At 40.4% G+C, this 26,818-nt stretch overlaps 1 protein-coding gene across 1 annotated transcript in view; it reads right to left on the reverse strand.

Annotated features, from left to right (window-relative positions):
• olfm3a (olfactomedin 3a) overlaps positions 1-12,817 on the reverse strand; it is a gene marked incomplete at its 3' end in the record, with an annotated part of 39,713 nt that extends 26,896 nt beyond the window's left edge. Inside the window, exon 1 of the mRNA XM_079259880.1 lies at positions 12,725-12,817. Coding sequence (XP_079116006.1) covers positions 12,725-12,793 — 69 coding nt within the window. The 5' untranslated portion in view covers positions 12,794-12,817. The remainder of the gene's footprint in view (positions 1-12,724) is intronic.
• Positions 12,818-26,818: the final 14,001 nt, after the last annotated feature.

Below are 26,818 nucleotides of genomic sequence, written 5' to 3' on the forward strand. Positions count from 1 at the left end.
GCCATACTGTGCCTTAAATGCTGCTTTTAACTGTTCGATTCATTACATTAATATGATCAGAGCATTTTCTAGGTTCTTTGAAGTTACATTGCAATTTATTAGCTTTAATTCCCTCCTTTTTAGTGTCTTATATATGTTAATTCTTGGAAAGTCCTCAGCAACTTCCAGAGGTTGTCTAATAAACAAAAGTAGAATATGAGAGCATTAATATACGGCAGAGCTAGCAAGCTAGCTAGTTAGCTTGTGGAAATGTATTTATTCAATTGAACTTTCATCACACGAATGTGGAATCAATAAAAGATTAAAAAGAAATTAAAGAATAATGATGAATGTGACGTTGAGGGGATGCTGCTAAAACGTAAAGTTTACATTTAAACATTCATCATAGGTACAGACCATAGACTGTATATAAAGAGATGGACGGAGCCTCCGTGACGTCACCCATAGGTTTCTGAAGAGCTGAATTGTAGCTCGGTGGGCGGTTAATACTGTCGCCATGTTGGCAGCGTCATGCGTGTCGTCTCACCCGGAAAATACAAATATGGACAAAGAGGTGGAGCTGAGACGGGAGCTGTGAGTGTCATGGCGGATGATTGAGATCGAGCAAACTCCGAGCTTTCTGTAGTTAAAAGCTAACCCCGAGAAAACGGGAGCTAACCAGCTAAGTCATGTTGTTAACCGGCTAAAAACCACATATGTTCTACGTTCTTCTGACTTGAAGCGAGAGATCGGTACGTGTCAATCAAAAGGACACGCCCTTAAATATGCTGAACTCGGAGATTAAATTACTTTTAAACAGGCAAGTTAGAAAAAAAATCACTCCCCCCACAGATGTCATGAAGGTAAACCTTACCTATTAAACCTAAAATGGATTTTTGAACCAGGCTGTAAACATGTTTATTTCTGCCGTGAAGTTGGCCTTTTTAACATGGGAGTCTATGAGGATTTGCTCTGTTTTGGAGCCATGAAGGGGGAACTGCAGTTTTATCCACTTCCGCATAGGCTTCACTTTTAACCGCCGGAGGTTGCCGCTCGGTACAGACAGACGGCTAAATATGACAGAGAGCTTGCATCCAATTGACTTTTGCAGGCATCTGGGGAATCTAATTTTGTTTGTAAAGCACTTTTAATGCAATCAACAACCCAAAGTGCTTTACATAATAACTATTTCTGCATATCAGAAAAAAACCTTCATCCACTAAAAAATTAAACACATACCACACAGACACACACACATACACCCCAAGCCCAACAAATAAAGTGACATGGTTGGTATGCATCACAAGGAGGATGTGGGATTTTCAGACTTTTATCATTTCTCACACTGGATGTGTTTCAACAAAGAAGTTGAGCTACGAGATATGAGGTGGCTTTCATCCTCATAGAAGGGATGCAAATTTTTCTAAAGTTTGTGTATAATAATATATGAAGTCAGTGGATTATTGTGTCTGGTAATTTAAAAGAATTCTGCCACAAAATGCTTTAGATTCAGTTTATAAGCCAGATGCTGATTTAAAACAATCAATTTGATTCATATCAAATAAAAAAGCAGCTAAAATATATTTTATTCCTGAGCTTATACAGATATTTAAAAACAGTCATGTGTGGGCTTTGGCTTTGTTCTTTTCGTCTCATCCTTTTTTCTTGCTTATCTTTGAGTCCTTTGTGTTGTGTCTTGTTTCCAGTTTCAGAGCCGTTGTTGCTTTTCTTCTCTGCCAGACCCTTGTTTTCATGTCCCAGTTATCTCTGGTTTTGACTTCTGTTTTCTTTTTGTTGGTGTATTTTCTTATCATGTTGAAGCAGCACGTTTTCTTCTTGTAAAATAAATCGTCACTCCCCACATCCACCTGCCTCTTGCCTTGTCCTGTATTTAGTCCTTCCTCCACACCATACTCCAATGGTTAAATTCTGCATATTTAAAAAAAATTAATTACTATTTGTAGACATTAAAACAAGATGAAGTGTAAACCTTCTTCCTGTTTAATTAAGTTGGTACAGTGCAAACAAAATTTATACATGACTTGAATGCAGAAGCACCAATGCACGTCTGTAGGGATGTGGTCTTGCTAGTATTGTGCTTTTACTTGTTTTTTACGTGGCTTTTGAACACAATGTGATCACTGCATGTAATTTTGTGTTTTCAGTCAGTGGAGTGTTTTTTTTTGCTCGGCTCTGTACTGAGGGGTTCAAGTTGAGTTACGCAGTTTTTTTTTTTTTGCTGACGAAGAAGAGTCGCGGGTAGCCGCCTCGCCATGTTTACACTGTTTTGAATAGGGAGGGGCTTGTTGTACCACTCAGACTTGTTTGCCTCCATGCCATTTTCCCCAGACAAGCGCTCCTCCTCCACACGATAACCCGATGTTCCGTGTTTAAAAATACATTTGTTTTAATCGGCCAAATTCCGTCCGTGATTTGCCGGATTTGGGACTTACTGTTTTCTTGCCTGCTGGATGTGTCCCCAGGGGAGCATAAGGAGAATGCTTGGCAAGGATGTCTGTGTTTGAGCACTCGTAAGACTGAATATGGGGTTGGTGTGGATGGGAGTGTGCACGAGTGGAGTCGGTAGGGGTGTGCATGGGGTGTGCTGCTCCGTGGCCTGTTGGGCTGCTCCTTCAGAAGCAGGGGCTGGAATGGGAAGATGGAAGGGACGGGTTGGGTGGGAGGGAGACTGTGGAGAAGAGGGAAGGGGGTTGGATGGGGGGGGGGTACCTAGGGAGGGGTGGCTGGGAGAGAAATGGGGTTGCGGGCCGATGGAAGGTCCGTTGGGGGGCAATGTGGTTTCTGTGACTGCCCGGGGCACTAGGGTGGGTGGCTCTGGAGCCCTTGGGGTCCTGGATTCTGTTCCTCATGCATGTGGGGCCGGTGCCTGGTGGGGTTGGCAGTTTGCTGGCCTGGGTCCACTGGGGCCGGCACTCTGGTGGGGGAGGGGCCTCTGGCGGTGGCGTCCCTTTGCCCCTTCCTGCCTGGGCGGGCATGCGGTCGCCCTTGCGGTCGGCGGTCTTGGCTCCACTCTCTGCGTTGGCTGTTGGTTTCCTGGGACTTAGGGCCTAGATGGTCTGACCCAGGAGGGGGCAGGGGTTGCATTTGCATGATCACTTAACATACCTCACCCCTAATATAAAGTAAACACACACCGATGCACATTGGAGCATGGACACACAACTATACTCCAGCAATCGAACATGCAGGCACACACCCACACCTCTACACACATACATGTACTTAGTTACACACTTACACACACATACACGCCAATACACACCCACACCCCTGTACATATACCAGTTGCTGCTCTGTTTATGGTTACTCGTGGTTTTTCCTCCTAAGATATTTATTGGGCTTTCTTTGAAGGTTTAGATACTTGACGACTATCTAAAGGTGTAAAAGATGTTTAGTTTATCTGTTGGGAAGGTGTGACAGTTGCTGTGGCTTGTTTTCCACTTTTTGTTCAGATTTTCCTGTTTTTTTTCCCTACGTCTCTCTTTTCTTCTCTTTTTTCTCATCCTCTCCCTCTATTGCCACTTTTCCTCCAGTCCAGTCCGGCAGTTTTAAGCTGAAATAAGATTTATGATATAAATCTTAAAAGTATAAAGTATAAAACTTAAGGATGAAGGGGAGCCTCATATCCATGGGCTCGTCTTGGAAGATTCGTTCAGCAGCAACATGGCAGCTGGACCATCGTCCTGGTGTCAGGATGGTGGACAGGCTTAATAGGGGCTGAGGGGCTCAGTCAGTGGAAGGGGCTTGTTGTGCCACTCAGATTTCTTTGCCCCCACGCAGTTTCCCCAGAGAAAAGTTCCTCCTCTGGATTATAACAGCATTGCAGTCATATTAAGTCAACTTCCACGATGTTCCGTATTAAAAAAAAAATATTCCGTTTTCTGACTTCTTTCTCTGCTTTCAATAATCAACAAATAATAAAAACAACCAAAAATCTGGCAAATGTATGACAGAAAATATACAACGAGCTTGGGCTGATATATGTTGCACAGATGCAATGTCGTGAGAACAATTAGTTCAGTCCATTTACTGTACGGAGGAACATTTTTACCAATAAACCTCATGTAAACAAAGAAATAGGCCAGGTGTTCCCACAAAAGCTCAACAAGGTGTGTCAAAAGGTGATAAGTTATGCACTTCTATTGATGCAACTGTCCAGAATAATCTTTATTCTTCTAAAATAAAATCTCTCCTACTGTCCCCATTCAAACACTGGTTTTGCAAATAATCTTGCTCATTTTCACAGTAATACTTTTCAGGATATTTTTAGGTCTGACAAGCTTGGCAGTCAGCGATAACTTTTGTCTTTATTCCCTTTCTCTTTCTCCCACTCATGTCCGATGTTTCCTTATTTTCTTATTTGCCTTCTTTAGCAATAATCATCCAAGTAATAAATGTGGTCTTTCTGCAGCTTTTGCAGATTAAGATTACTTAATTGGAAGCATGGCTCCATCACACAGCATCAAACAGGAGATCATAGTTCACAAGGAACCAGTTCACATTTCAAATTGGGGTTCAGCACTTAGTAACACACTTAACTGCATACATCCTAAAAGTCAGAGTAACAAGCTTGTTTAATGATAAAAGCTGGTAAGCTTGCCACTCAATTAAAGAGAATGTTTCACCCTTCCTTTCCGAAAACCCTTATTTTCCTGTGAATCCCTTCTAGACCCAGGAGCCCAAAAACCCTGACAACAGGACTCTGACCTCTGTTCCATCAACGTTCCAATAAGCATCATGATGATTTTTGCTTCATTGCACACACCAACAGAAAACAGTCATCAGAAAGCTCCTATTTGAACCTTGTGATAAAAGAACGTTCAAAAAGATGCAAACAAACAAATTTCTTGGCAACAAATGTGGTCTTTTGTGCTCAAACCTTTGTTTTTACTTCAACCACCCGAGTTGACCTTTATCTTACAGAAGATGCATGACGATCTTAATTCAAAGTTTGCTAAAAACAAGTGATTTGATAGCTCAGCTAACTAGCTATCTTCCTGGTAAAGTTTACGTTTCAGTTGGGAGAACGACAATTTAGAAATTGTCAGACAAATTTGACAATTATTAAAAAAAAAAAAAAAAAATCTTTCTGAATTTGGGGTATGAAATCTGAATAAATGGAGTTTAGCACCAGTGTCAAGGTTTAGCAGAAGGAGATGGAGAAGAAGGATTCACGTTGTGAAATGTATCATAATCCAATGGTTTATTTTGGAAAACAACTGGAGGAATCAGGAACTGGATACGACGACGGACTGGTGACCGCTGTGAAGGAGTGAGCTGGTTTTTCGAGGAGAATGTGGTGATCAGGTGTGCTCATGAAAGTTATCAGGTGCAGCTGTGGTTGTAGAGGGAGGATAAACTGATGCTTTGTCCACATGTAGCCGGGTTTGTGTAAAACTGATGGATCTAAGCAGGGCACGACAAGAAGTGTTTAGCTAACAACTGCTAAGCTAAAAAGTTTGATCATTTTATAACATTTAAATTTTTGGTAACCTTGACCCAAAATAACTAAACCCTGGTCTAGGATCTCCCTAAATAAGTATCGGTCCGTGTTTACAGGCAGGTAACGTATTTTACATTACATTTTAATCTTTGCAAGAAATAAAATGAAAAAGTCTCCAGTTGCTGAAACAAAGTACAGATTAATGCCTTCCTCTCCAGTCCAGCCTCACTGCTCTCATCAAGGAACATGTGATACAGAGATCACTTTGGCTGTAATTACAGTAATCATAAGTGGAACAGAGAGAACGAGAGAGAGCTGTAGCTCCTGCTAGTTCCAGCGTCATGTCTCAACTCTTGTAATTATGCTTGGACTTTTTATTAACAGCGCTGTCGTAACTCGAGGGAGAACAGATGAGAGGAAGCTGCTTTAGAGAAATTAATCGCCATCTATAAAGATACAACCGTGAATATTAACAGTTAAATACATTCTGTTAAGTTTTGGGTGAAAACTTCATCGACTCTTTTTATGGCTTGTTTGCTTTGTTTGTTTGGACTTATTTTGTTTGTGTTTGCCTTCAGCATCTCACATTTGAATGTTGTTTTTGTACTTGGTAAATTCCTTTGTCTAAATTATACTTTCATGTTTAATAAAAGTGTAAAAAGGATCAAACTTTAGTAATGACCTTAGTTCCAGGCAGGTGACCCATTTAGGTTATGACTTCTAAAGGTCCATCTGTTTATATAAATGAAGAACACCAGGAGTCCCGTATTGATGACAAGACGCAAGACTTTCCCTGCATGATTTCATTAAACTGTGTAGCCTTCATCACGCTTGACTTAATATTTTTCATCAGTGAAGAAAGTGTGAAGTGAAACCTTGCAACTGGAGCTGAGCCTGAAAAACAGCATCTCAATAGACAACACCGGCACTGCTGCCACAAATGGACTTTGTGTTTGAGAGTAAGTTCACATGGATATGTGTAAGCCTGACAGCCACCTACTCACAATGGCTAACAAAGAGGGCAAGTGCCTACACTAAGCTTCAGCCCACCAGTGCTGTTGCTAAATCCCCATGAGAAGCGGTGCAGAAGCACTCAAACTGTCCACATTGGTGTGTTTAGTGCAGCCATGCATGTTATTTGTACTTAACTACCAGGGTTTTAAAAGTTTTTTTTTCTTAAAATAAATCCAATTTCAATTCTTAGCATGTAAAAAGAACAAGCAAGCGTTGATTGTCTTTAAAACAATGCCTCTCATTCAATAGTTAATAAATGTATGTGTAAAACCATAATAAACCATAATGTCTACCAATTTAATTAAAATGTGGAAACATGCATACTTTCTCCTTGTACACCCAGTAAAGCACTGGGAGCACAGGCAGACCTCTGCCAAGCAGCTCCTTTCCACCCATAGGTCCAAGTGTCTCCAAAGTCTGTCATCAAGAGCCACAATCCTGTAGGTTTTCAATGTTTCCCTGCAGCTCAAATTAAATGGATCCAACAATTAATGAGGTGCTGTTCAATGACTCGTACTTTTAAGTCAGGTGTGTTGGAGCTGGGATGCATTGAAAACCTGCAAGATTGTGGCATTCAAGGACCGGCGCTGGACACCCTGTTAGAACCTGCTTTTAGATAGAAAGTAGGAAACCGTATATTTAAAGTTGGTTTTTTGTGTTGTTTATATATATATTTTTTTTTTTAAAGAAATGTTTTTTTTGGAAGCAGTCCCGCACTAGCTCTTGAAGGGGAAAAAGAGGCTGTGAATGCAGGGGATTTAGCAAGATTTCCAATAATTTTAAATAAATCCACCACAGGGAAGTCAAAAGGCTCATTTTCAAGTCGCCCAGACTTCAAATGAATGTCAAACCATCCAGAGCTGAGCAGAAAAAGGTTTTGTCACTAAAACTCACACATCTTCTAGTGTCTGAGTCACAGATGGAGTCACTTAGAAGGACGAACTACTTCATGAATGGATGTTTCACTGCAGCCAAATCTCTGAGATCTGCGTCTGAAGACTGACTGGCCTTTTCCCAGCAGAAGCAATTCTTATGATGTGCATCTGTACACCACAAGCAAACCTAAGCCTAAATTCACCTCCATGGATGAAGTGTAACATCATTTTATTTATCCCAGAAAGAAATAGGAATACTGCAGTAGTTTTAATGATCATTTTTAAAATAAAAACAATGATAATTAATTATAAGTGAATCATGCCGTGTTATGGAGGGTGATGGGTGCTGACAGAAAGGATCTCCGGTTCCTCTCACTGAATCTGTTTTGTTGTTTTTTCACTGTATTTTGTAGCGCATAGTGGGGATTCCAGTCCTGCTTGTTTTCTATATGTACCTGGTCTAACACATCTAACTAAAGTCAAATGCATCCAACAGCCAATCAAGTACAGTAAGTTATTAGAACCAGGTGTGTTGGAGCAGGGACACGTAGAAAACTTGCAGGATGAGAGTTAACATTACCCACCCTTGGTGTAGAAGATACAAACAATGGTCCATTCTATTAAGCATTCTTTTCTGGACAATAAGTTCCAGCAGCTCACCGGTACAGAACCAGCTTTACTGATCAGTTTGTTCTCTGTCACTGATGCCGCAGCCCCAACAGATGACTACAAAGCTGATTGCCAAACAAAGATCTTAATTTCCAAAATGAAAATAAAAATACATTTCAAACAATGACCAGATATGTTGAAATAACTGGACAATAAACACTCATTAAAAAAGAAGAATGTTTCAAATATCTCTTGACTATTTTGTCTAAGTAGAAATGCTTCATTCCAATGGTACAGGCTGGTCGTGGGTTATTGTTATGACTCACTTTGCTTCTTTGCATTTGAAACTGGTTAGGGTCAACACTGTCCTCTACACAAACACAGTCCCATGGGCTCTACGCTGAGGTCAAAAGATAATTGCCTGTCTACTCACCTCTAGTGGTTTTGAGAGGGAATTTATAAAAATGACATCAAGGAAGCCAACAGAAAAAAATGTCACCAACAAAAGTTGACAGGACAGGGCCCCAATGCAGCCACCAGGAAAGGGCACCAATGAGAGTCAAAGAAAATGGCAGCAATGAAAGCCAACAGGAAATGTCACCAATGCACCCAACAGGAAAAAGAGCCCACGAAAGCAAAAAAAAAAAAAAAAAGGCACCAATGCACCCAACAGGAAATAGCACCAATGAGAGCAAAAAACAAAAAAGCACCAATGTAGCCAACAGGATATGGCACCAAAGCAGTCAATGGGAAATGGCACCAATGAAAGTAAACTGGAAATTGCAACAACTAAGCCAACAGGTAATTGAACCTATGCAGTCAAGAAGAAATTACACCAGTGAAGCTGCCAGGAAATTGCAGCAATGGAAGCCACCAGAAATAGATGACAACAAAAATTTACAGCTAAATCACACCAATAAAGCCAACAGGATGTTGAACGAATAAATGCAAATAGATAAATGGCACTAATTACGCCAACAGGAGATGGCTGTAATGAAGCCAACAAGACATAGAAACAATAAAAGCTAACAGGAAATTGAACCAAGAAACAATCACATTGTAACAGTTATCTTGCAGATTCAACTATCAGAAGTTATTGGCTAAAATCAATCAGGAAGTATAGAAGTTTAATCGTACAGTGTTGTGTTACCAAGTCCAGATGCAGACTGGCATCTGTGAAGCATTATTTTCTTGTTTTATTGCCATGCACTCAATATGGTAATAGAGAATGTTGACTATGAACACAATGACTCAAATTGCGGCACTTTATAGTTCATGTCCTTAATGACGACCTATAACAGCTTCCTGTGACTTGTCAGTTATGGCTTTTCTGATTTTCCTACAATGTGCAAACATGTGGTTTTGGAACGATTCATGCAACACCTATATGTGATTCACCTGCTGGTATATGTAGTTCACGTACATGTGAATCATAGGTGCGGAACATGCGCTTATGTGTAATTCACAGTATGTGGTTCACATGAAACTGTTCTGAAAACACAACTTTGTACATGTCGAGGACATGCAGTCCTGCAAAGATATATCTGCTAAACGGGGACAAAGTTTTTACACTTTTTTCACAGAAAACACAAAAAAACTTGCTAATACAAAAAAACTTGCTAATACAAAAAACTCTGTGAATACACATCTGGAACACAACTTTCCTCTTTCATTGTGTTCAATCACAACAAAAACATCTCCGAAGAAACTCAAATGTCTGTACATGAAACAAAAAAGCCATTGAATAAAGATATTGAAAAAAAAACTGAGCAGTGTTTTCACAACATAAATTTGTTGGTCGCATTGAATCCAGCTCATTTCATCTAAAAAAAGAAGACTTAGAAGGATGAACATCCTTTACTTTGCGATAAGTAAAGCTCATCAAAGCATCAGGCTGACAGAAAACACATCTTCTATACACTCAAAGCATATAAATACAGCCAAAAAACCTAAAAATGCAGTTTTATACTAAACTGATGCCATTTTTAGTCTCTGACTGCTGAAGAAAAATGTCTGCTGAATTCTAAGCAGACAGTTGAGTTTTGGCACTGCTCTGACGTCAGACTCCTGAAGTCTATTAAGACTGTCCTTCTTCTTCAATCAATATGTCTTCCAGGTGCAGGATATTATGTGTAATAATAAAACACAAATTCCAGTCATAACTTCCATCATGATGAGAGTAACAGCCGCTGTGTAATTACCCGGCTGGCACGAACCATAAGGGGAAAAGTACACAATGCAAATATTTCATTTTCTCACAAAGACTCTTCAGGGATCTGTTATGTACACTGCAGAGGTAATAGCTGCCAAAGCAGATCATGCCACACAGCGGCAAAGGAAAATCCATATTATTAGCCCAAGATTTAACCACCTAATCCTGGAAGCTGGTGCAAGAGGTTATCTTTAAGTTGCGCAACTGGACTTGTGGGTGGGCAGCGGGGGCTGCACAAATGCGTAAATTTAAATGCCAAGAGGTAATAACTGCCCCTTCCTGAACAAAGCCTGATGTAGTAGGTCTGACAGCCTGAGTGACAGCTTAATAATTTCCAGCTTAGTGTAATACCATAAAAGGTTTTGCCTGCTGAGATCATTTTAAAACACAGAGGCCTGCAAGCAATCTGCACACAGCGCCATGAAAAATCCCTCATGTCGCTTAACAGCAGCCGTGCACAATGATCACAAGCTGAAAGCTGAAAACTTTCATCACACACACTGTGGATGTATCAGGATGAGTTTATTCACACTTTCTGTGAACTGGTTAACTGATAAAGCCTTCAGATGTACAAGCTGCAAGCAGGTAATGGACATTTGGGGAAATGTGGAACAAGAAAAGCACTGTGTTCAATACACCTGTTAACACAAATGGCTCATCAGCCAATCACATGGCAGCAGCTCATGCAGACATGGTCATGTCTTCCTGAAGTTCAAACTGAGCCCCTAAATGGGAAAAAGGATGGATTTAAAGTTGCAACATGCAACAAGATCTTCTCACTTTATTAAATTCATGTGTAATTTTTGTCTTCTGTTCGAATGAGCCGTTTCCACCTGCTGTCGGGTAGATGGCAGCTGCCACATTTGTGCAGCATTTTAAACGTTTTCAATGAACAAACAGCTGTGTAAAGTGAGAACCAGTTGAGCTTTAAAACTGCGACTTTGTTTGACAGATGGTAGCACATCGTTTGGGATAAGTCATGCCTGAAAAGGCACATGAGGAAAGAAACTACACAGGTACACGATGCTGAAGTAGCGCTGCGACGGACGCACCTGAGGCCACTGGATCCGCTCAGAGATGAAAACACGTTTACGTCTGGAGGAATTTTAGTCCTTCACAACTGGTGTTGCGAGTTATTTCTGTGAAACGGGAAGGCAACAGGAACTCAAATAAACCTTGAAGCAGATGGTCTGCAGCAGCAGAAACCTCCTCCAGGTCCCCCCTCCCTGACAGCTCAGAACAGCAAACTGAGACTACGATCCACTCAGACTCACCAGAACTGGACGATAGAAGATGGAGAAACGTTGCTGGTCTGAAGAGTCTCCATTTCAGCTCCACATTCAGACAGAGGTAAATGGCAGCAACATGAAAGCTTCCTGCTTTGTACCAACACTTCAGCTGGTGGCTGCTGGATAATGGTGTGTTTGGACCGCTTGGGGTCCGGTAATACCACCATGGCATGGTTTAACCACAACAGCCTACCTGAGTGTTGTTGCTAAACACATCCAGCAGCAGCTGTGTGATGCTTCATGTTAACATCGAGCAAAATCTGAAGAATCTTCCCTCCTCGTTGAATGTAGACACTAAGTTCTAGCACCTGTACCTAATAAAGTGGCTGCTGATGACATTTTCTCTTTGTAAATGACAGAAATGATGAGCTGATGAACGTTTAGTCTCTGGCGGCTGCAGTACGGACACTAATTGTATCAGAAATCCATGTGAATAAAACACAACCTGTTTTTCTGCAGCATCAGAAAAGCTTTAAAAACCTCTTATGAACTAATGAATGTAGATTTTTCTCCCTTTTCTGCGTTGCCAGTGTGCGTGAGCGTGGAAGTTTCAGCAGCAAAATGCGGGCAGCTCCCCAGCATCAGCCCACAAAGACCCTCAGATCTGCTCAGAAACACAGAAAAGCTCCATACAGCACCAGCACAAGTCCTGTTTGTGGCTCAGACCTCATCATGTCAGGCAGAAAGCAGAAATGCTGGACTTTTCCTCCTCACAACTCCACCATAAAATACATCCATAAGTGGATGGATGGAGAAATACATCAGATTTTTTTTTTTTAACCAATAAACCATGAAATTCCAGCAGGACTGAGAAGACAGCGTAGGATATTTACTTACACTGAACCTGTCCTCAACAAAACTAAGAGAAATATTAAAAAGCGACATACAAAAAGCTAAATTCTTTACTGATATTCTATTAAAAGTGGTTTTTAAAAGCCCAAATTCATGCAGAATGCTTCTGAAAAGGTAAATTACCAGAGAATAAACGCAGCCAGGTGCATTTCAGTACCTTCTGTGGGCTTTTAAAAGCTTCTCTGTTCCTCTCTAACCAGCTTTTTACGCCTGACTTAGTAATAATAATTCGGCCACATTAAAATTGTGAGACTTTAACGAAGTTTTGCGTGATAATAAAAAAAAAAGGAAAGACGCGCACGCGACGTTGTGAAGACTAAATATTCCCTGTAAACCATCCAGTCCCAAAACAGCAGCTGGAAACTCTAATAAACGTCTATTCAATACTAAACAAGAGTCCAGGCAGCGAGCAGGGGGGAGGCAAACTCACCATGGAGGGATATAATCCGAAGATGATGAGGGAGAGGAGCGGGAGCAGAACGCTGGAGGGGACCCGCATGCTGCCGGGCTGCGGGCTGCCACTTTTCTCCCACCTTCAGTCCTTTCACATGAAGCTCCTGCCTCACCGTGCCTCTGTTTTGGTTGTTATTTATTTATTTAGTGTGTGTGGAACCGCAGAGAGAGGCGCAGCAGGCACGCGCTCAGCGGCATCACACCCACCGCTCCCCGGCTGCAGGCTGGAGGCAGAGCCGAGGAGGGAAGTTAGTCTGGGTGGAGGAGAAATGCTCAGATCCTCCAGCAGACTGCAGGGGAGGTGCGCCAGGGGTGTGACATCACATTTATCTATCTATCTATCTATCTATCTATCTATCTATCTATCTATCTATCTATCTATCTATCTATCTGACAGGTGTTTGCAGAATATCTTTGTATTATTTTCTCATAATGTTGACAAGCATAAGTCTGTTTTGTCCCAGTGAACGTTGTCATCCACCATCATGAGGGTTTGCCTTTGAAAGGACAGCTCCTGCTGTGCACAGCATCTGGAACATTGGGTATGCCTGTGCTGAAATATATTAATGCATTTTTGTTTTAAACCGCAGTGAAAATCAGAGCAACTGGATTTATATGTGAAAGAAGATCTGGAACTCGGAGACACTTTGGGATTTTAGGGAAAACATCTGGATGACAAATGTCCAGTGTGTAAGCGGAAAGACTTCCAGAAAGGTCTACGTGTATTCCAGGGATTAACCAAAGTTCAGACAGATTTGGTTTAGTTCACAGTGATACGGTGACTTTAAATCGACACGTATCCTCCCTATCAGATCTTAAAAGGACAGAAAATCCATCTTCAGACAAACAACACTACATATTGTGTAGCTTTTCACTCTTGATATCTGAACTTTGGGATCTTCATCCTGTTGCATGAACCAGTTTTAGCGAAGCTTCAGCTGTCAGACAGATGAACCCACAGCATTTTACTCTGGAATACTTTGGTATATAAAGGATTTCATGTTCCATTCAATGACTTAAAGGTGTCCGGAACCAAGAAGCCCACATCATCAGTCTTCCACCACCATGCTTAACAGCTGTGTTTTAGCTTTGATCCCCACTGTGGTCTGGTCTGTCTATGGGACATTGCCATATTTGTTTGATCTTATTCTAATTGTTCTGTCATGTTACATGAGACCTGGATAGACTGAGATGTATGTGTCATTCATTTAATCTGTTTCTTTAGATTGTCAAACTTTCTGCATGTTCATATACCATTTTCAACCTGACACAAAAAAAGAAGGTCCATCACACCAAGATGCAGGGATGAGAATGCCATCTTAGAATGACATTTCTTCATGTGCTCCCATTGCTGCCTGCTTAGCTTAGCTTTGGTTTGGCTATATACTGGCAGAAATGGTCAGAATTGGTGGAGAAAGGATAAAAGGTAGTTGTGAAATGTGGAAATGACCCTTATTAAGAGGAATTGGATTGCACAGCCAAGGAAGAAGAAAACTAAATAGATCATTGGACTGGATTTCTGATCCTGACGGGATGACTTCCGCTCAGCCCAACATAGTTGACATTGTGCAGAATGATACACCTTGTTTAGATTTAAAAGATGCTCATTGAAGGAAGCTTTTGTAGTTTGACTTTTGTATCCAATTACTGCAAATTCAAATACATTCATCAGTAATTACATTTTATTGTCAAAGTCAACAGATACTGTAAGTCACTGTATTATAAATACAATATCTTTCAGTTTGCTGTGAACTACAATGACTGCAAAATGCTAATCTTTTTAAGACAAGTGGAAATAGACTGGGATGTGAATTTAGAGGCTAGTCATACAGTATATGCACAATGCTAAAAGGTTAGCATGCAGGGCAACTGCATACAAAACAGCCTCTGACCTAACAGATCCTTACAAAATGGTGCATAAACAAACTAAAAAAGCCCAAAATTCACATCTTCTCCTACTTACTGTCGAAATATCAGAAAAATACTGACCCTTGCAACCTGAAATGTCTGAATGGATGCGTTTCTGAGGGAGTTGTAGAGGCAGAAGACGGGATAAAGTATGTCTGCTGGAAGGAAAATGGCTCCAAAGTGCTTCTCCTTTTATCCAATAAACAAACTCTTTAGAAACTTCGGATGTGAAACAGATGTGGAGCGGGCTTTGCAACAATAAGAACCCATCGCAGATCAAAGAAAAAACTTCCCTTAAATGATGTTTGGTGGGAGGGCGAAGCAGTCGATGGAGTCTGCTGCTTTATGTGTCTCATTCAGAGCCGAGCCGACAGGCTTTTATTTACAAGGCTGGCGCTTGGTTTTTCTCCTCGGCTCTGTGCTTACATTCATATATTTTCATGAATATCTCATGCCTGAGATATTCATGAAACTGCTCATCAGTGGAGCGGCGCTGGGGAGATGAGATGCTGGCGCAGACCACCATGACAATGCTTCCTGTGGAAGAGATGCATTAAGATTCAGCGGGACGTTGTCGTCATCTGAGGGCTCGACAACCCGGTCATAGCAGTGTACCACCGGGTTCCAGGTGCTGTCAATCACAACCCATCACCTCAGTCTGAAGCTGCTCTCCTTTATTTTCAGTAAGTTTCACCAGGTTGACTTGATCTGCAGTTTACGGTATAATACTGTAAAACGCTACAACCTCTGTCATTACGTCTTATTTCCTCTACTTGCTGCTGAGGGGGGCTGTTAACTTGACAATTTCCTTTCATTTCTGGGAAATATGAGCATGTATTTACTATTTTGGAAAAAACATTCTTTCTGCAGGTTTGGAGATGAAACCTGCTGGTCTGTGATGGACGCATTAAGCTGAACTTAGCACTGCACTGTGTCTATGTAAGGTTAACCTTCTCCTTTCCACATTTGTGGATCTTTTTGCAGAATTTGAACTGAATTACGTGACGCTCCAGTTTGATGGGATTCATGGCTCTGTAATGGGAGCCAGATCTTGAGGAGCTGCTCCTTTCTATGAATCATTCACTGTTTTTTATTTTTTCTATATAAGTTTTAGAGTTTAAACAGGTGGAACAAATGAAGCTTTTCATTAATGGCAATTATAAGGTAATATTTGAATCAAACTAATTTAGACTTCAACACCTCACCAGTAAATCCTCAGCTGGTAGGAATAATTCTGATTAACTGGTTCCGACTTTTGTTTTCATCGTAGAAATTCCAGCCGGCGGCTCCATATCCTGCACATTTGACTATGTTTGATTCTCTTTTGCTAAAAAACAACAATGAACTTCAGTGCAAAGAATTTTTCTCCAATTTTCCACACAAGAACATTCTAGTCAAGCAAAAACAGTCTCAGTTAACAAGAATAATAAATTATGTTAACTTCCATGAAAATAAACCAAAAGAAAAATGGGGGGAAACACTGAAATGTAGGAAAAATATTAGAACATAAAACTAAATGTTTTGGATCGAACTTTCTGTCCAGAGATGCAGGAGAGAGGATCGTGTCGGACTTCAGACTCAGATGGTGGCTTGAAGACAGTACAGACTATTTTTATGTATAAACAAAACGTTGGATTTGTAACTGTGACTTAGCTCTCATCAGTTATTTAAAGGTCCCATAATATGCTAAATTCACTTTCAAAAGGTTTTCTAGCATTCATACGTGTCCCGTAGCCTGTAATGAAGCCTGCTCCATCTTTTAGCGGATGTGTGCCCAAGATCTTTCCCTTTGGGACCTCAAAAAAGAAAATAACCCCTCCCCCTGGTAATGGATACTGCTATTGACCCGCCCTGACCAGCTGAGGGTGCCCTCTAAAAACACTGCGCCAACTACACTAGGGGTGTGGAGTGGGCGTGGACGGACACCACTCATGATTCAGAGACAGAATTCTCAGTAGATCTCGTTGTTCCATGACCCAAGACATCGCCTCTGCCACGGATCCAGCACCCCCTGTTCTGACCCAGGCTCAGGATCAGGAGAGCTCAGTCCTTTCCTGACTAACTGCTCATTCTGTTTGCCCTGCAACTCCACACCTTTGCCACTGAGGGAACAAAGTTGCCTTTGCCATCAACCACCTCAGTGGAAGGGCACGTCAGTGGGGAACAGCGGAGTGGGAGGGGGGCATGTCAACCTGCGCCTCTTTCCAAGCAGAGCTACGTAAGGTATTTGGACCTGTTTCTGTGGGTCCTGATGCCACAGGAGGACTCATGATCCTGAAACAGGCGCATCCGACATGGACTTCCATAGTCGGGCTCCTCCCGGTGACGGGAATGCTGCTGCCTCGTGTGACGCCTTCTTCAGCCGACTAGCTCCTTACATCAAGGATGAGCTGGTCTCGCTAGACTTTGGAATGGCTGAAAAAACACTTGTTGGACCTCTGGCATGAGCTTCCAGATCATGTCTTTGTAATTCTGTTTTCAGTACTTGTAACGAGAATGTAAAAGAGTTTCGTTCGATGTCGTGTTGTTTTGTATTTCGCGTAAAAGTCTGATACGCTTCGTCAAACAGACTAAAAGACTGAAAGTCTGGTACCAGTTACCAGATAGATAAATGTTAATCTTGTCAAGTTTTCAGGGAAACTGTCATTTTGTGTGTGTGTGTGTGTGTGTTTAAAGTGTTAACTACATGAGACGTTTTTATCTTGAATGAGTGCTGAGGCCCCGTCTAAAATACAATGCTAAGACAGTAAAACTGAAGACTTCAGTTGTGTTCTAGCTTCTTGTTTCCATGGTTACAGTGTTTTGACTGGACAAACCTGCAAAGATTTTAAAACAGCCTCCAAAGTGAAATTTTCTCGTAATGCAAGGTGATTCCTGTCTTTATAAGCTGGAAATGGAATCTCTGGACGACGATGACATCTTTCACATCATCTTACACCTGAGCACTTGGACGCTGTTTAACCGGCGAATGGCAGCAACAATGGTGGACCTACGTATCATGTTTGTGCAGCTGCATGTTTTAAACTAATTTATTCTGGTGAAGCAGAGCCTGGTAGAACATTTATGCCGTCAGCGAAGATGCAGAGGTTATGTACGACGGATAACTAGCTGCTAGCATGCAGCGCTTCTGTTGGGTTCATGAGGATGTGGCACGTATCTGTGTGTGTTAAAGTTTTACTGCCTCTCAGAGGCCTGGCGTGTGCACTACATCTTTCCTGGTTGTTTGTTGTCATTCCTATGTTGTGTATCTGCATATTTTTTTATGATGTTTTGGTTTAAACAGCACCTGAATCTGATCAAAGCGCTCCACATCTCCTAAAAAGCAAAACCTCCATGATTGCATGTTAACACGTCAAGCCTGATTTCTTGTGTTGAGGTTGCAGAAGAGAAACGTAAACTGGGAATGATGCGACGTCTGTTCACGCTGTTATTATAGACTCGCATTCAGCGCATTTTGACGGAGATTAATCAGATGGTAAAGTGAGAATAATTAAAAATCAGACGGAAGTGCTGCTACAGGGAGACCACTGGGCTTGTTTCTGTGCTCCTTCAGATGATTGGCTCTGCTGTTTGTCCTGTGTACACATCCATACACAGCCCATGCTTGTTCGTCCTTCACATGACATCCTTTTTAAATGAAATCAATTATTTTTATTTAATTACTTATCAGGATAAATCCGAGTGTCCACATCGTCCCTCTTCTTTTAAAATATTCACGTCATCCACCTTTTCTTTCTGTGGCATCCTTTTCGGTTGATCTGGTCTGATCTTGCAGCCTAACTGGAGGTTAACATGCAGAGTCCATGTGAGGAGTCAGAGGAGGGAGGTACGACATGAGGGAACATATTAGCTGAACTGTGTGCAGCTTTAGTTAAGCATGACGGGTTTGGAAACAGTGTAACATGAAGGTGGGAATGGAAACATTAACTCTGCAGGTCTAAAACACGACACGGCATCTGAAAAGCCTCTTAAGCAGCATTCAAGGTGTTTACAAAACTTCTTCCTGGAAAAGCATGAAAAGATCTCTCATGGTCCATTTGTGCTGTACAAAGAGGACGGATATGAAGCCTTGTGTGCTTTGGGTGTGTGTGTGTGTGAGAGAGAGAGAGAGAAAAGGACGAGAGGCGGTGTGTGTTTGCATATTGAAAAGAAGATGAAATGATTTCAAACATTACTGTTTTTGTTATAAAACACTTTTCATACAGGACTAGAAAAGTGCTTTATATAAGTAAAATCTGATTGGATGAAACTTTCTTTATCATAATGCTTGTATCCAATCACGTGACTTTTGCAGGATCCTGTCTTTCCGGAGAATAAAGTGGTGATCAAGCAAAACAAAATGGCTGACACTGGGTGACGGTGTCCGAGTATTTCCAATGATTAGATGCAAGTTCCCGCTCTAGAGCCCTTAAAGTTGAGCTTTATGATGTCATAATAATAATAATAATAATAATAATTTGCTGTCAAGCAGATTACAAACTGCTCAGACATCCTGGTGAAAACAAAGCAGGTCAAGTTAAACTGAGCTCAACTCTCCTGCTGTCATTTCTTGTTTGCAAATCAGAAAAAAACCCAGAACTCAGCTGCTTTTAAACTTGTGACAGAAGGGAACAATGGTGCGTTGATGTTGGTTTTTTTTTTTATTGTTTACACACACAAAAGCTTAAATTGTCTTGTTTAGTGTTTTCTATGTTCCTGACTCCTGTTTTATTTAGTAGTTTTCCTTGTTTAGTTCCCTCTTGTCTGGTTTTCTGTTCATTCATTAACCTGGATTCATTTAGTTCATTCACTTCCTCTGTGTCTCGTTTGGTTCCAGTGGATTTAAACCCCTTGGTTCCTGTTCCCTGTTGCTGGTTCACTGTGTTAGGTTCAGGTGTTTCTGCCATGCCTCCTGTATGGTCTTGCCTACAGTTTTAGGTGTTTAGAAATAAACATCACGACGCCGCATCTGTGGCTCCCGTCTCCGATTTGGGTCCTCGCCTCCACATTGCGACATAAATAAAAAATGTTTTATTTCACCCTCATCCTTGTACTGCATTTTTATATGATCATGATCAATAATTAGAAGCAAAATCCTTAAATGACCATAACATTTGAATGAAAAAGTATCAATATTGCTGTCAGTATCAACGATGCCGGCCCTGAAAGTGCTTGGTACTGGGTCAATTCTAAAATTTGCAGTATGGCCCAACATTCCCGTCAGCCAGAGGCGCCATGTTTCTGGATCTATGTGTGTATTTACAACAGGTGTTTTCACAAACAGGCTCATCTCCCTGCAGTGGAGCTAAGTAAAGCTGGTTTGGTGACTGGTTTAGCTGCTGGACAGGACTGTTACGTGATAGCACCTGGGTTATAAACCTCTGTCCAAAACAACTGAAGTCTTTTACAAACCTGTAACCGAGTGATCCCAGCAAACTCTGAGATCTGATAGCAGCCCCTTTAGATCCCAACAAAAGGTTCACAAAGCCCTTTACTTATCATCTTCGCTTGGTTTTCCCTTTTTATGACTTCAGCAGATCCAGACCCTGAAGTCAGTTTCACATGACAGTAACAATCTGTTGTTTCTCCTCAGTCACCGAGTGCTTACTTAAAGACGGTTGCAGAGCTCTTATCTCTGTAAAATATACGTATCATGTAATCAGACTGAATCCACCTGAAGATGACAATAAGAACATGATCTGTTCTGTGTTTGTTGCTCAACAAGAGGAAGAAACAATTCATTCTTATCCGAGGATTATTACACTACAACCCAGCAATGTGAAAAATGATGGTAAATAAATCAATTTAAGGGCGTAATGTTACTAGAAACAAAACTATATTGATGTGACATTCAGCTGGTGTGGAAGCAGCGGTCCTCCTGGCTTTCTCCAGACAGACTGAGGACTTCCACACCGTCACACCAGAGAAGCACTTCGGCTTTGACAAAGTTCAGTTTGAGGTTTGCACTTGAGTCGTCCAAGTGTCCCTCTGCGACGTGAAGCGCCACACTTTGATGACAAAAGAGCATCTTCAATCAAGAACAAAAGAGGCCATGATGTTTGCTTTCATGCAAAACGCTGAACCAGAGCTTCCAGTTCTGCATCCACACTGCAGCTGCAGCTCCGTGTCATTTACAATCAATAAAACGGCTTATTGTGCTTTAAAAGAATAAAATCTCTGCTGTTTTTTTTTTGTTTTTTTTTTTATCAGTGAGAGATTTGTAGGCATTTCATGCCAACCATGACCACTAGGAAAGTGTTTTTCATGTCGGCGCTTGACAAGTGTGGCAGCGCTAAATGCAGCTTCCATTGCAGTTTTTTCCCATTTGTTCTCACACTCTTTCCATTTCTTCTCCTCGCTTGTCTCCTCAGAGTTCTGCCCACCGAACTGCATTCCTGCCCCTTTATGGTGCTCCTCTACAAAGCTTGCCGTGCTGTCCTTCACTGTCTTTCCCTCTGCTATTCCTCCTATCATTTGCTCTCTTCTGCCATTAGTTGCTCGGCAACATCAAGCGACGTTTGTTGGTAAAGGAAAAAAACATGACTAGGAGGAAACGGCACCCTCACAATGTGGAGTCCTTTTTCATTTTGCAGGTTTGGAGGAGCTGGTGGGCTTAAAAAGCACTTTGTTCCAGCTGTTTTATAGAGATTAAACATTTCTCTACTTTGTATAAAAAACTGTACATTGAACGAAAACTCAAATTATTGTTTCCATGAGGCGTTTCTGACAACATGTGGCCCAATAACCTGCAATGAGATGGACTATGTGTTTATTCTGTTGTGTAAGGGCTCAGTAAATATACAGCAGTGGTGAATACTGATTTAGCTTCTTGCCAAGTATCTTTAAGGAGAAAAGAAAAAAAGATACTGGAGTTGGCGTCATTAAAGTATTAGATTAGGCTAAATATGATATCAGGTAAATGTGTTTCAAGGTTTAAATCTACTGGGAAGCAAAAGGTGTGTTTGTTGGACTGTCTGATGTTGAGGATTAGCAGAAATATGCAGCAACTACAAGGTGTCGTTACAAAAGCTGCTTTTTGCACCGACTTGTCTGGACAGGTTTTCCAAACGGTGCATTGATCCCGAAGTGGAATGAAAAGCAAATCAAGGATCCAGAAACATTAACAGTGCTGAAGTTGCAGAAAGCAAAGAGAAGAAACAACACAGTGAATGTCAAAATAATCACGTCGTCTGTTCTGTCATGTTACAGAACATTTAGATCAAAAGTGAAAGTGTCTCAGGTCATTTAGTTAAAATAAACATTTGGCTTGATGCTGCTTTGAAGAAACAATGTTTGTGAGGCTGTTTAAATCAGAAACAAGCCCAATCAAGACCACAGAGACTGGAACCACAACTGGAAACCACCCAGATCAGGACAGGTGGAGGTCCTGCACCATAGCCATAGGGCTGCGCCGCAGGACTCCCGCCATCCAAACGAGGGCAATCCCCACGGCAACGACCCTGCAGACCAAGCTGTCATCGCCCCCGGCATGAAGGGGCCGCATGAGCAAAAACACTGGAGTTAAAAATACGAAACAAAAAGTCCAGATAAAAGACAAAAATACAAATTAAGGAGTTTAAAACAATGAACCTGATAAAACCATGAATGTCAGCAGTTTGGATTTAAAATTAATAGAAAAGTATATAATGACATAATAATAAAAACAAAGAAATCTAATAAAAATAAATATTATTATTATTATTATTATTATTAATAATAATAATAATAAATTATTATTATTATTATTATTATTATTATAATAATAATAATAATAATAATAATAATAATAATAATATAATAATATTTATTATTATTATTATTATTATTATCATTATCATCATTAAGTAATTTAAAAAGCATGAAAAAAATAAAACCTTTGTAGGTTTTGAGTTTCTTCATCAATCAGCAGTTTCTGCAGCCCTGAGGTTTTCTAGCCGGATGTTTCAGTCGAGAGCCGTAGCAACAGAACAAAACCTCACCATAAGTTTTGGTTCTCTCAGGAACAACTAAAGCGCTGGTAACAGGAAACCTCAGGGTCTCCGAGGTCTGAATAAACTGAACCACAATAACGTTACTGTTCAAACATGTCATAACATCTTAAGGAGCTGAAAAAAAGACTGAAAAATGGTCAAATTCTGACACTTTTTTGCACTCCGACATGTTATATCCAGCCTGTCTTTAAGTATCAGAAGATCCTTACATGACAGTGTCACTCATGTGCAGAAAGGTTCTGCTTCACTCTCCCTTGCCTTGCTCTGCTTTGCATCAAACATCCATGAGTAGAATATTCCGTAACTTTGGCATGTAATGCACGCTGACATTCTCCAACACCGCTTCATTTTTCCACTTTCATGTTGGTGTCGTAGAATACGGAAGTTCATCTGAAGGTTTATTAGCAAGTACCTGTGTGCAGAAGGAGAGCCAGTGGAGTAAATGAGGTAATCTTTCATCGACAGGGTTCAGGGAGGAACCGAAGCTTCGGGTCGAGGTCGCCGCTAGAGATGAGCTCACTAAACGATGCAGAGGCCATTTGCTTCATATGCTGAGCTTAAACTCATTTACATACGTACAAGACATCTAAACTTGTACTTCTGAACTTGTACTGCTCTAAGTACAGGCTACATGACTTCAGTTGGACTCATTCATTAGTTTTCTATACCGCCTAGTCCAGTTCAGGGTTGTGGAGCAGCTGGAGTCTTTCAGAGGCTGGTCCACCTGGTCAGGTCTCCAGCCAATCACAGGGCCCTGTTTGGCCCATCAGTAACATTATTCTCTTTTCCAGTTCATGCTTCTAATGATGTGGCTGATCAGGATACTCTTTAACTTTTAGTTCTTTGCTTCCTCTCCAGATCTCTGACTCATCATCCTCACACGTTCATTAGGATAAATCCCCTGACATGGTGGGAATTCCCCAAAGGAAACCAGAGCTCCCAGTTCTCTCAGCTAATAACAATCTGCAGTACAGCAATGAACTTTTTCTTTACTGAAAACTGGAAGCTGAAACTCTTCTCTTGTCTGAACTAAATATAGGTTTCTTTATTATCCTCATAATAAAATTCTCCTTTGTTTCTAACTTTTTATGCTAATGGCAGCGCCGATCTGCTGCAGAGTGATGCGTGCTGCCTGTGCATGCGCCATTTACAAGATTATGCTAATTAAGCTGAGAGATTGAGCAATTAACTAAAAACCAATTCATTAAGAGATATATGTTTATGTTCTTCTGAGTATTAAGCTGCACTTCTGTTTTTTTGTGGAGATTTTTACAGGATCTTCTTGTAAAGGTGTCCTGTGATCTGCATCCCAGTCATGCCAGATGGAGGTGTGAATATTACAGGATGTCAGCTGAAACACATGATCATCACTACGTTAATGAATGATTTACTTCAAGTTAAAAATTCAGATGTAATAGAATCATTTTAATCTGTTTTATTTTGCTGTGAAGAAGGCTCTTCATGATATTATAAAGTTATTTTGTCTTTTTAAGTTCAGCCAAACCAATAAAAAGGTCGATAACAGGGAGTTATTATCTGGTTATTTTGTTTCACCACAAGGTAAAACCACAACGATAACTGCATTTTCTATAAACCTTTGTCATAAAACGCAGCCTGATCATCAATCAGTTCAAAGGCACAAAGAAAAACCATCAGCTCAAGTGAGGAAGAGGAGGAGGAGTGTTGCATTAACACCAGACAACTTATTGATTATTTATCAGTTATTTATACTCTTCCATTATAAGAAGGTCTAAATTTACAATAGTCATTTAAATAACTGGAGACTGATGATAATAAATAGACATTTGCTAAAATATAATATGATTAAATTAAACATTTCTTCACCAGGCTGTGTGTGTGTGTGTGTGTGTGTGTGTGTGGGGGGGGGGGGGGGGGGGGGGGTGATGGGTTATTCTTTGTAGTGCTTTTTTAATGTATAAAGTACATTGTGTCAATTTTTTTTTTTGCCTTAAAAGTGCTTTTTAAATACAGTTTAATTGATTTGATTATTTATGTAAATTGCACATGAATTAATATTAATATTGATAAAAGTAAAAGTAACTAAAAATGTGCTCAATTAATTTAGTTAAAGACATCGCTCTCAAATTGAATTAATTTGATAAATTAATAATAAAAAAAAACAAAACCAAAGTGGAGCCCCGTGCGATGAGCGGTGGGGCAGAATACCTGTTACCAGGTGCAGAAATCACCTGACTGCAGCGACCGCTTCAAATCATCTTCCAACGACTTATCAATTCACGATGTACATAAATCACATCAGTTTATCACTTTTGTTTGTTTTAAAAAACATTTCTGTTGAACCGCGATTCAAAAGCAATGTTATGATTTTCATTCAGACGTGATTTATGTTTCAATGTTTATCAGTGGCCGCTCTTTTCTCCCTTCGCTGATGGGAGGATGTGAAACGTATGGACTGTAAATACGGTAATATATCTGTATATTCCATAGTTGTAGCACTACAGATGATGTAAAGAAACCAGTGACTGCTGTGTACTTTTGTATATTTTATATTAAATTCACTATTAATGTGTATGAATGTAGGCGTAGGCCTATAGACGTATTTCTGTTGTGTTCTGTTGGATATATCGTGTTAATTTAGAACTCCATAATGATCATTTATTACATATATTACTTTATTAAACACACTCATACCCCGATAGACAAATGCAGTCAGGAGAAACCTGGAACCGTCCCTACTGGCTGGGAGACGTTGTTCCTCCTGAGCGGCAGCCATCAGGTGTGTTGGATGCAGGCTGAGTGGGTGTGGACTTACGTCAACCAGTCACGTTAAAGTTTAGTAACACGTCAAAGTAAAACCTGGCGGCTTGCGTGTTTTCTCCTTCCTAAATGAGCTAAACAGTGTAGCTGCACGGTTGCTGCAGCGAGGAAGAGCTTCGTCGTCTGTTCCCTCCTCATTTTCCTCCTTTGAGATGAGATATTGGACAAACAATCTGACTTCCTTCTCGCATGACTGAGAAGTCTTGTGGGAATGCCAGTGTGTTCTTGCTGAAGCATAAAAGCAGCTGTGCACTTACAAATTCTGCAAAAGTACCGAGTTTTTGTTTTTTTGTTTTTTTTAAATAAAATTACAAACATGTTTGTGGTTCAGTGACAGTCAGAGATGACATAATATTTGTACCATGCCTTCAGACCGATACCGTTGTTTCATGGGGATTCAATTTTATTCTCTTGTGTGTGATCATTTTAAGGAATATTTTCCCATTCAATGCAGAAAAGCATTTTTTAAACCACAAGAGCTGCAGGTATTTAACATGACATGTTTACTTAGTTTGTTCTTTGAGCTTAATTTTTTTGACACATGAATTATAAAAATTAATTTCCACATTATTGGTTTGAATTTAAACCCTCTGATAAAAACCAGTGCTGTAAATCACTTGATCAGAATACAGTTATATATCAACTTTCACAGATATTGGTTAGATCTTTGCTAATATCTCAAATTCAGTCATGATCTTGATTTAGGATCCACTGATTTATATTAATCATTATCACAGAAAATTAAACAGTCTTTTGCATTCATTTAAAAATAAGAAAAGCAACTGAAATATCATTGAACCTTTTTATTCCTGCTTTCAAGTATTTAAATTAATCAATTAACAAAGAGGGAAAAAATCTCTTATAATAAGACAGAGTAGTAACATGAGGAAAACTGGACCAGGGGAACTCAAAATACAATAAAAGTGCATCTGATAAACTGTTATTATAAGAATTTTTTGATGAATGTTTGCATTTGGGATCAATGTCGTCGGCTCATTGACCACATGATCTATATATCGATGTAGATCAATACACTGGTAAAAAACCCAAAGTGCATATTTTCATAATCACCTGGCAACCCTTTGAAAAGATGTCATGGCCAGCGTAAGGGTCCCGACCCTCAGTTTGATAGCCACTGTTTTAAATTACAAAACTTTTTCTTATAAAGCAAACTATGTATTTTGTCTTTATTGTCCTTTGAATTCATGAGTATGTGTCGGGGTTTGGATGTTCTTTTCTTTGGTTTGTGTATTGTTCCTCTAGTAATTTGTACTTTTGTTTTTCCTTCCTTTTTTCCAGGCTGAGCAGAAGCCCCGCACCCGTCAGCACCAAGCCGTCACTACCGGTGGTCAAAGTACCAAAATTTACAGTTCCCCCTTCATCCACTAGGGGCT

This window comes from Telmatherina bonti (assembly GCF_933228915.1).
Source record: "Telmatherina bonti genome assembly, chromosome: 20".
Taxonomy (NCBI): domain Eukaryota; kingdom Metazoa; phylum Chordata; class Actinopteri; order Atheriniformes; family Telmatherinidae; genus Telmatherina; species Telmatherina bonti.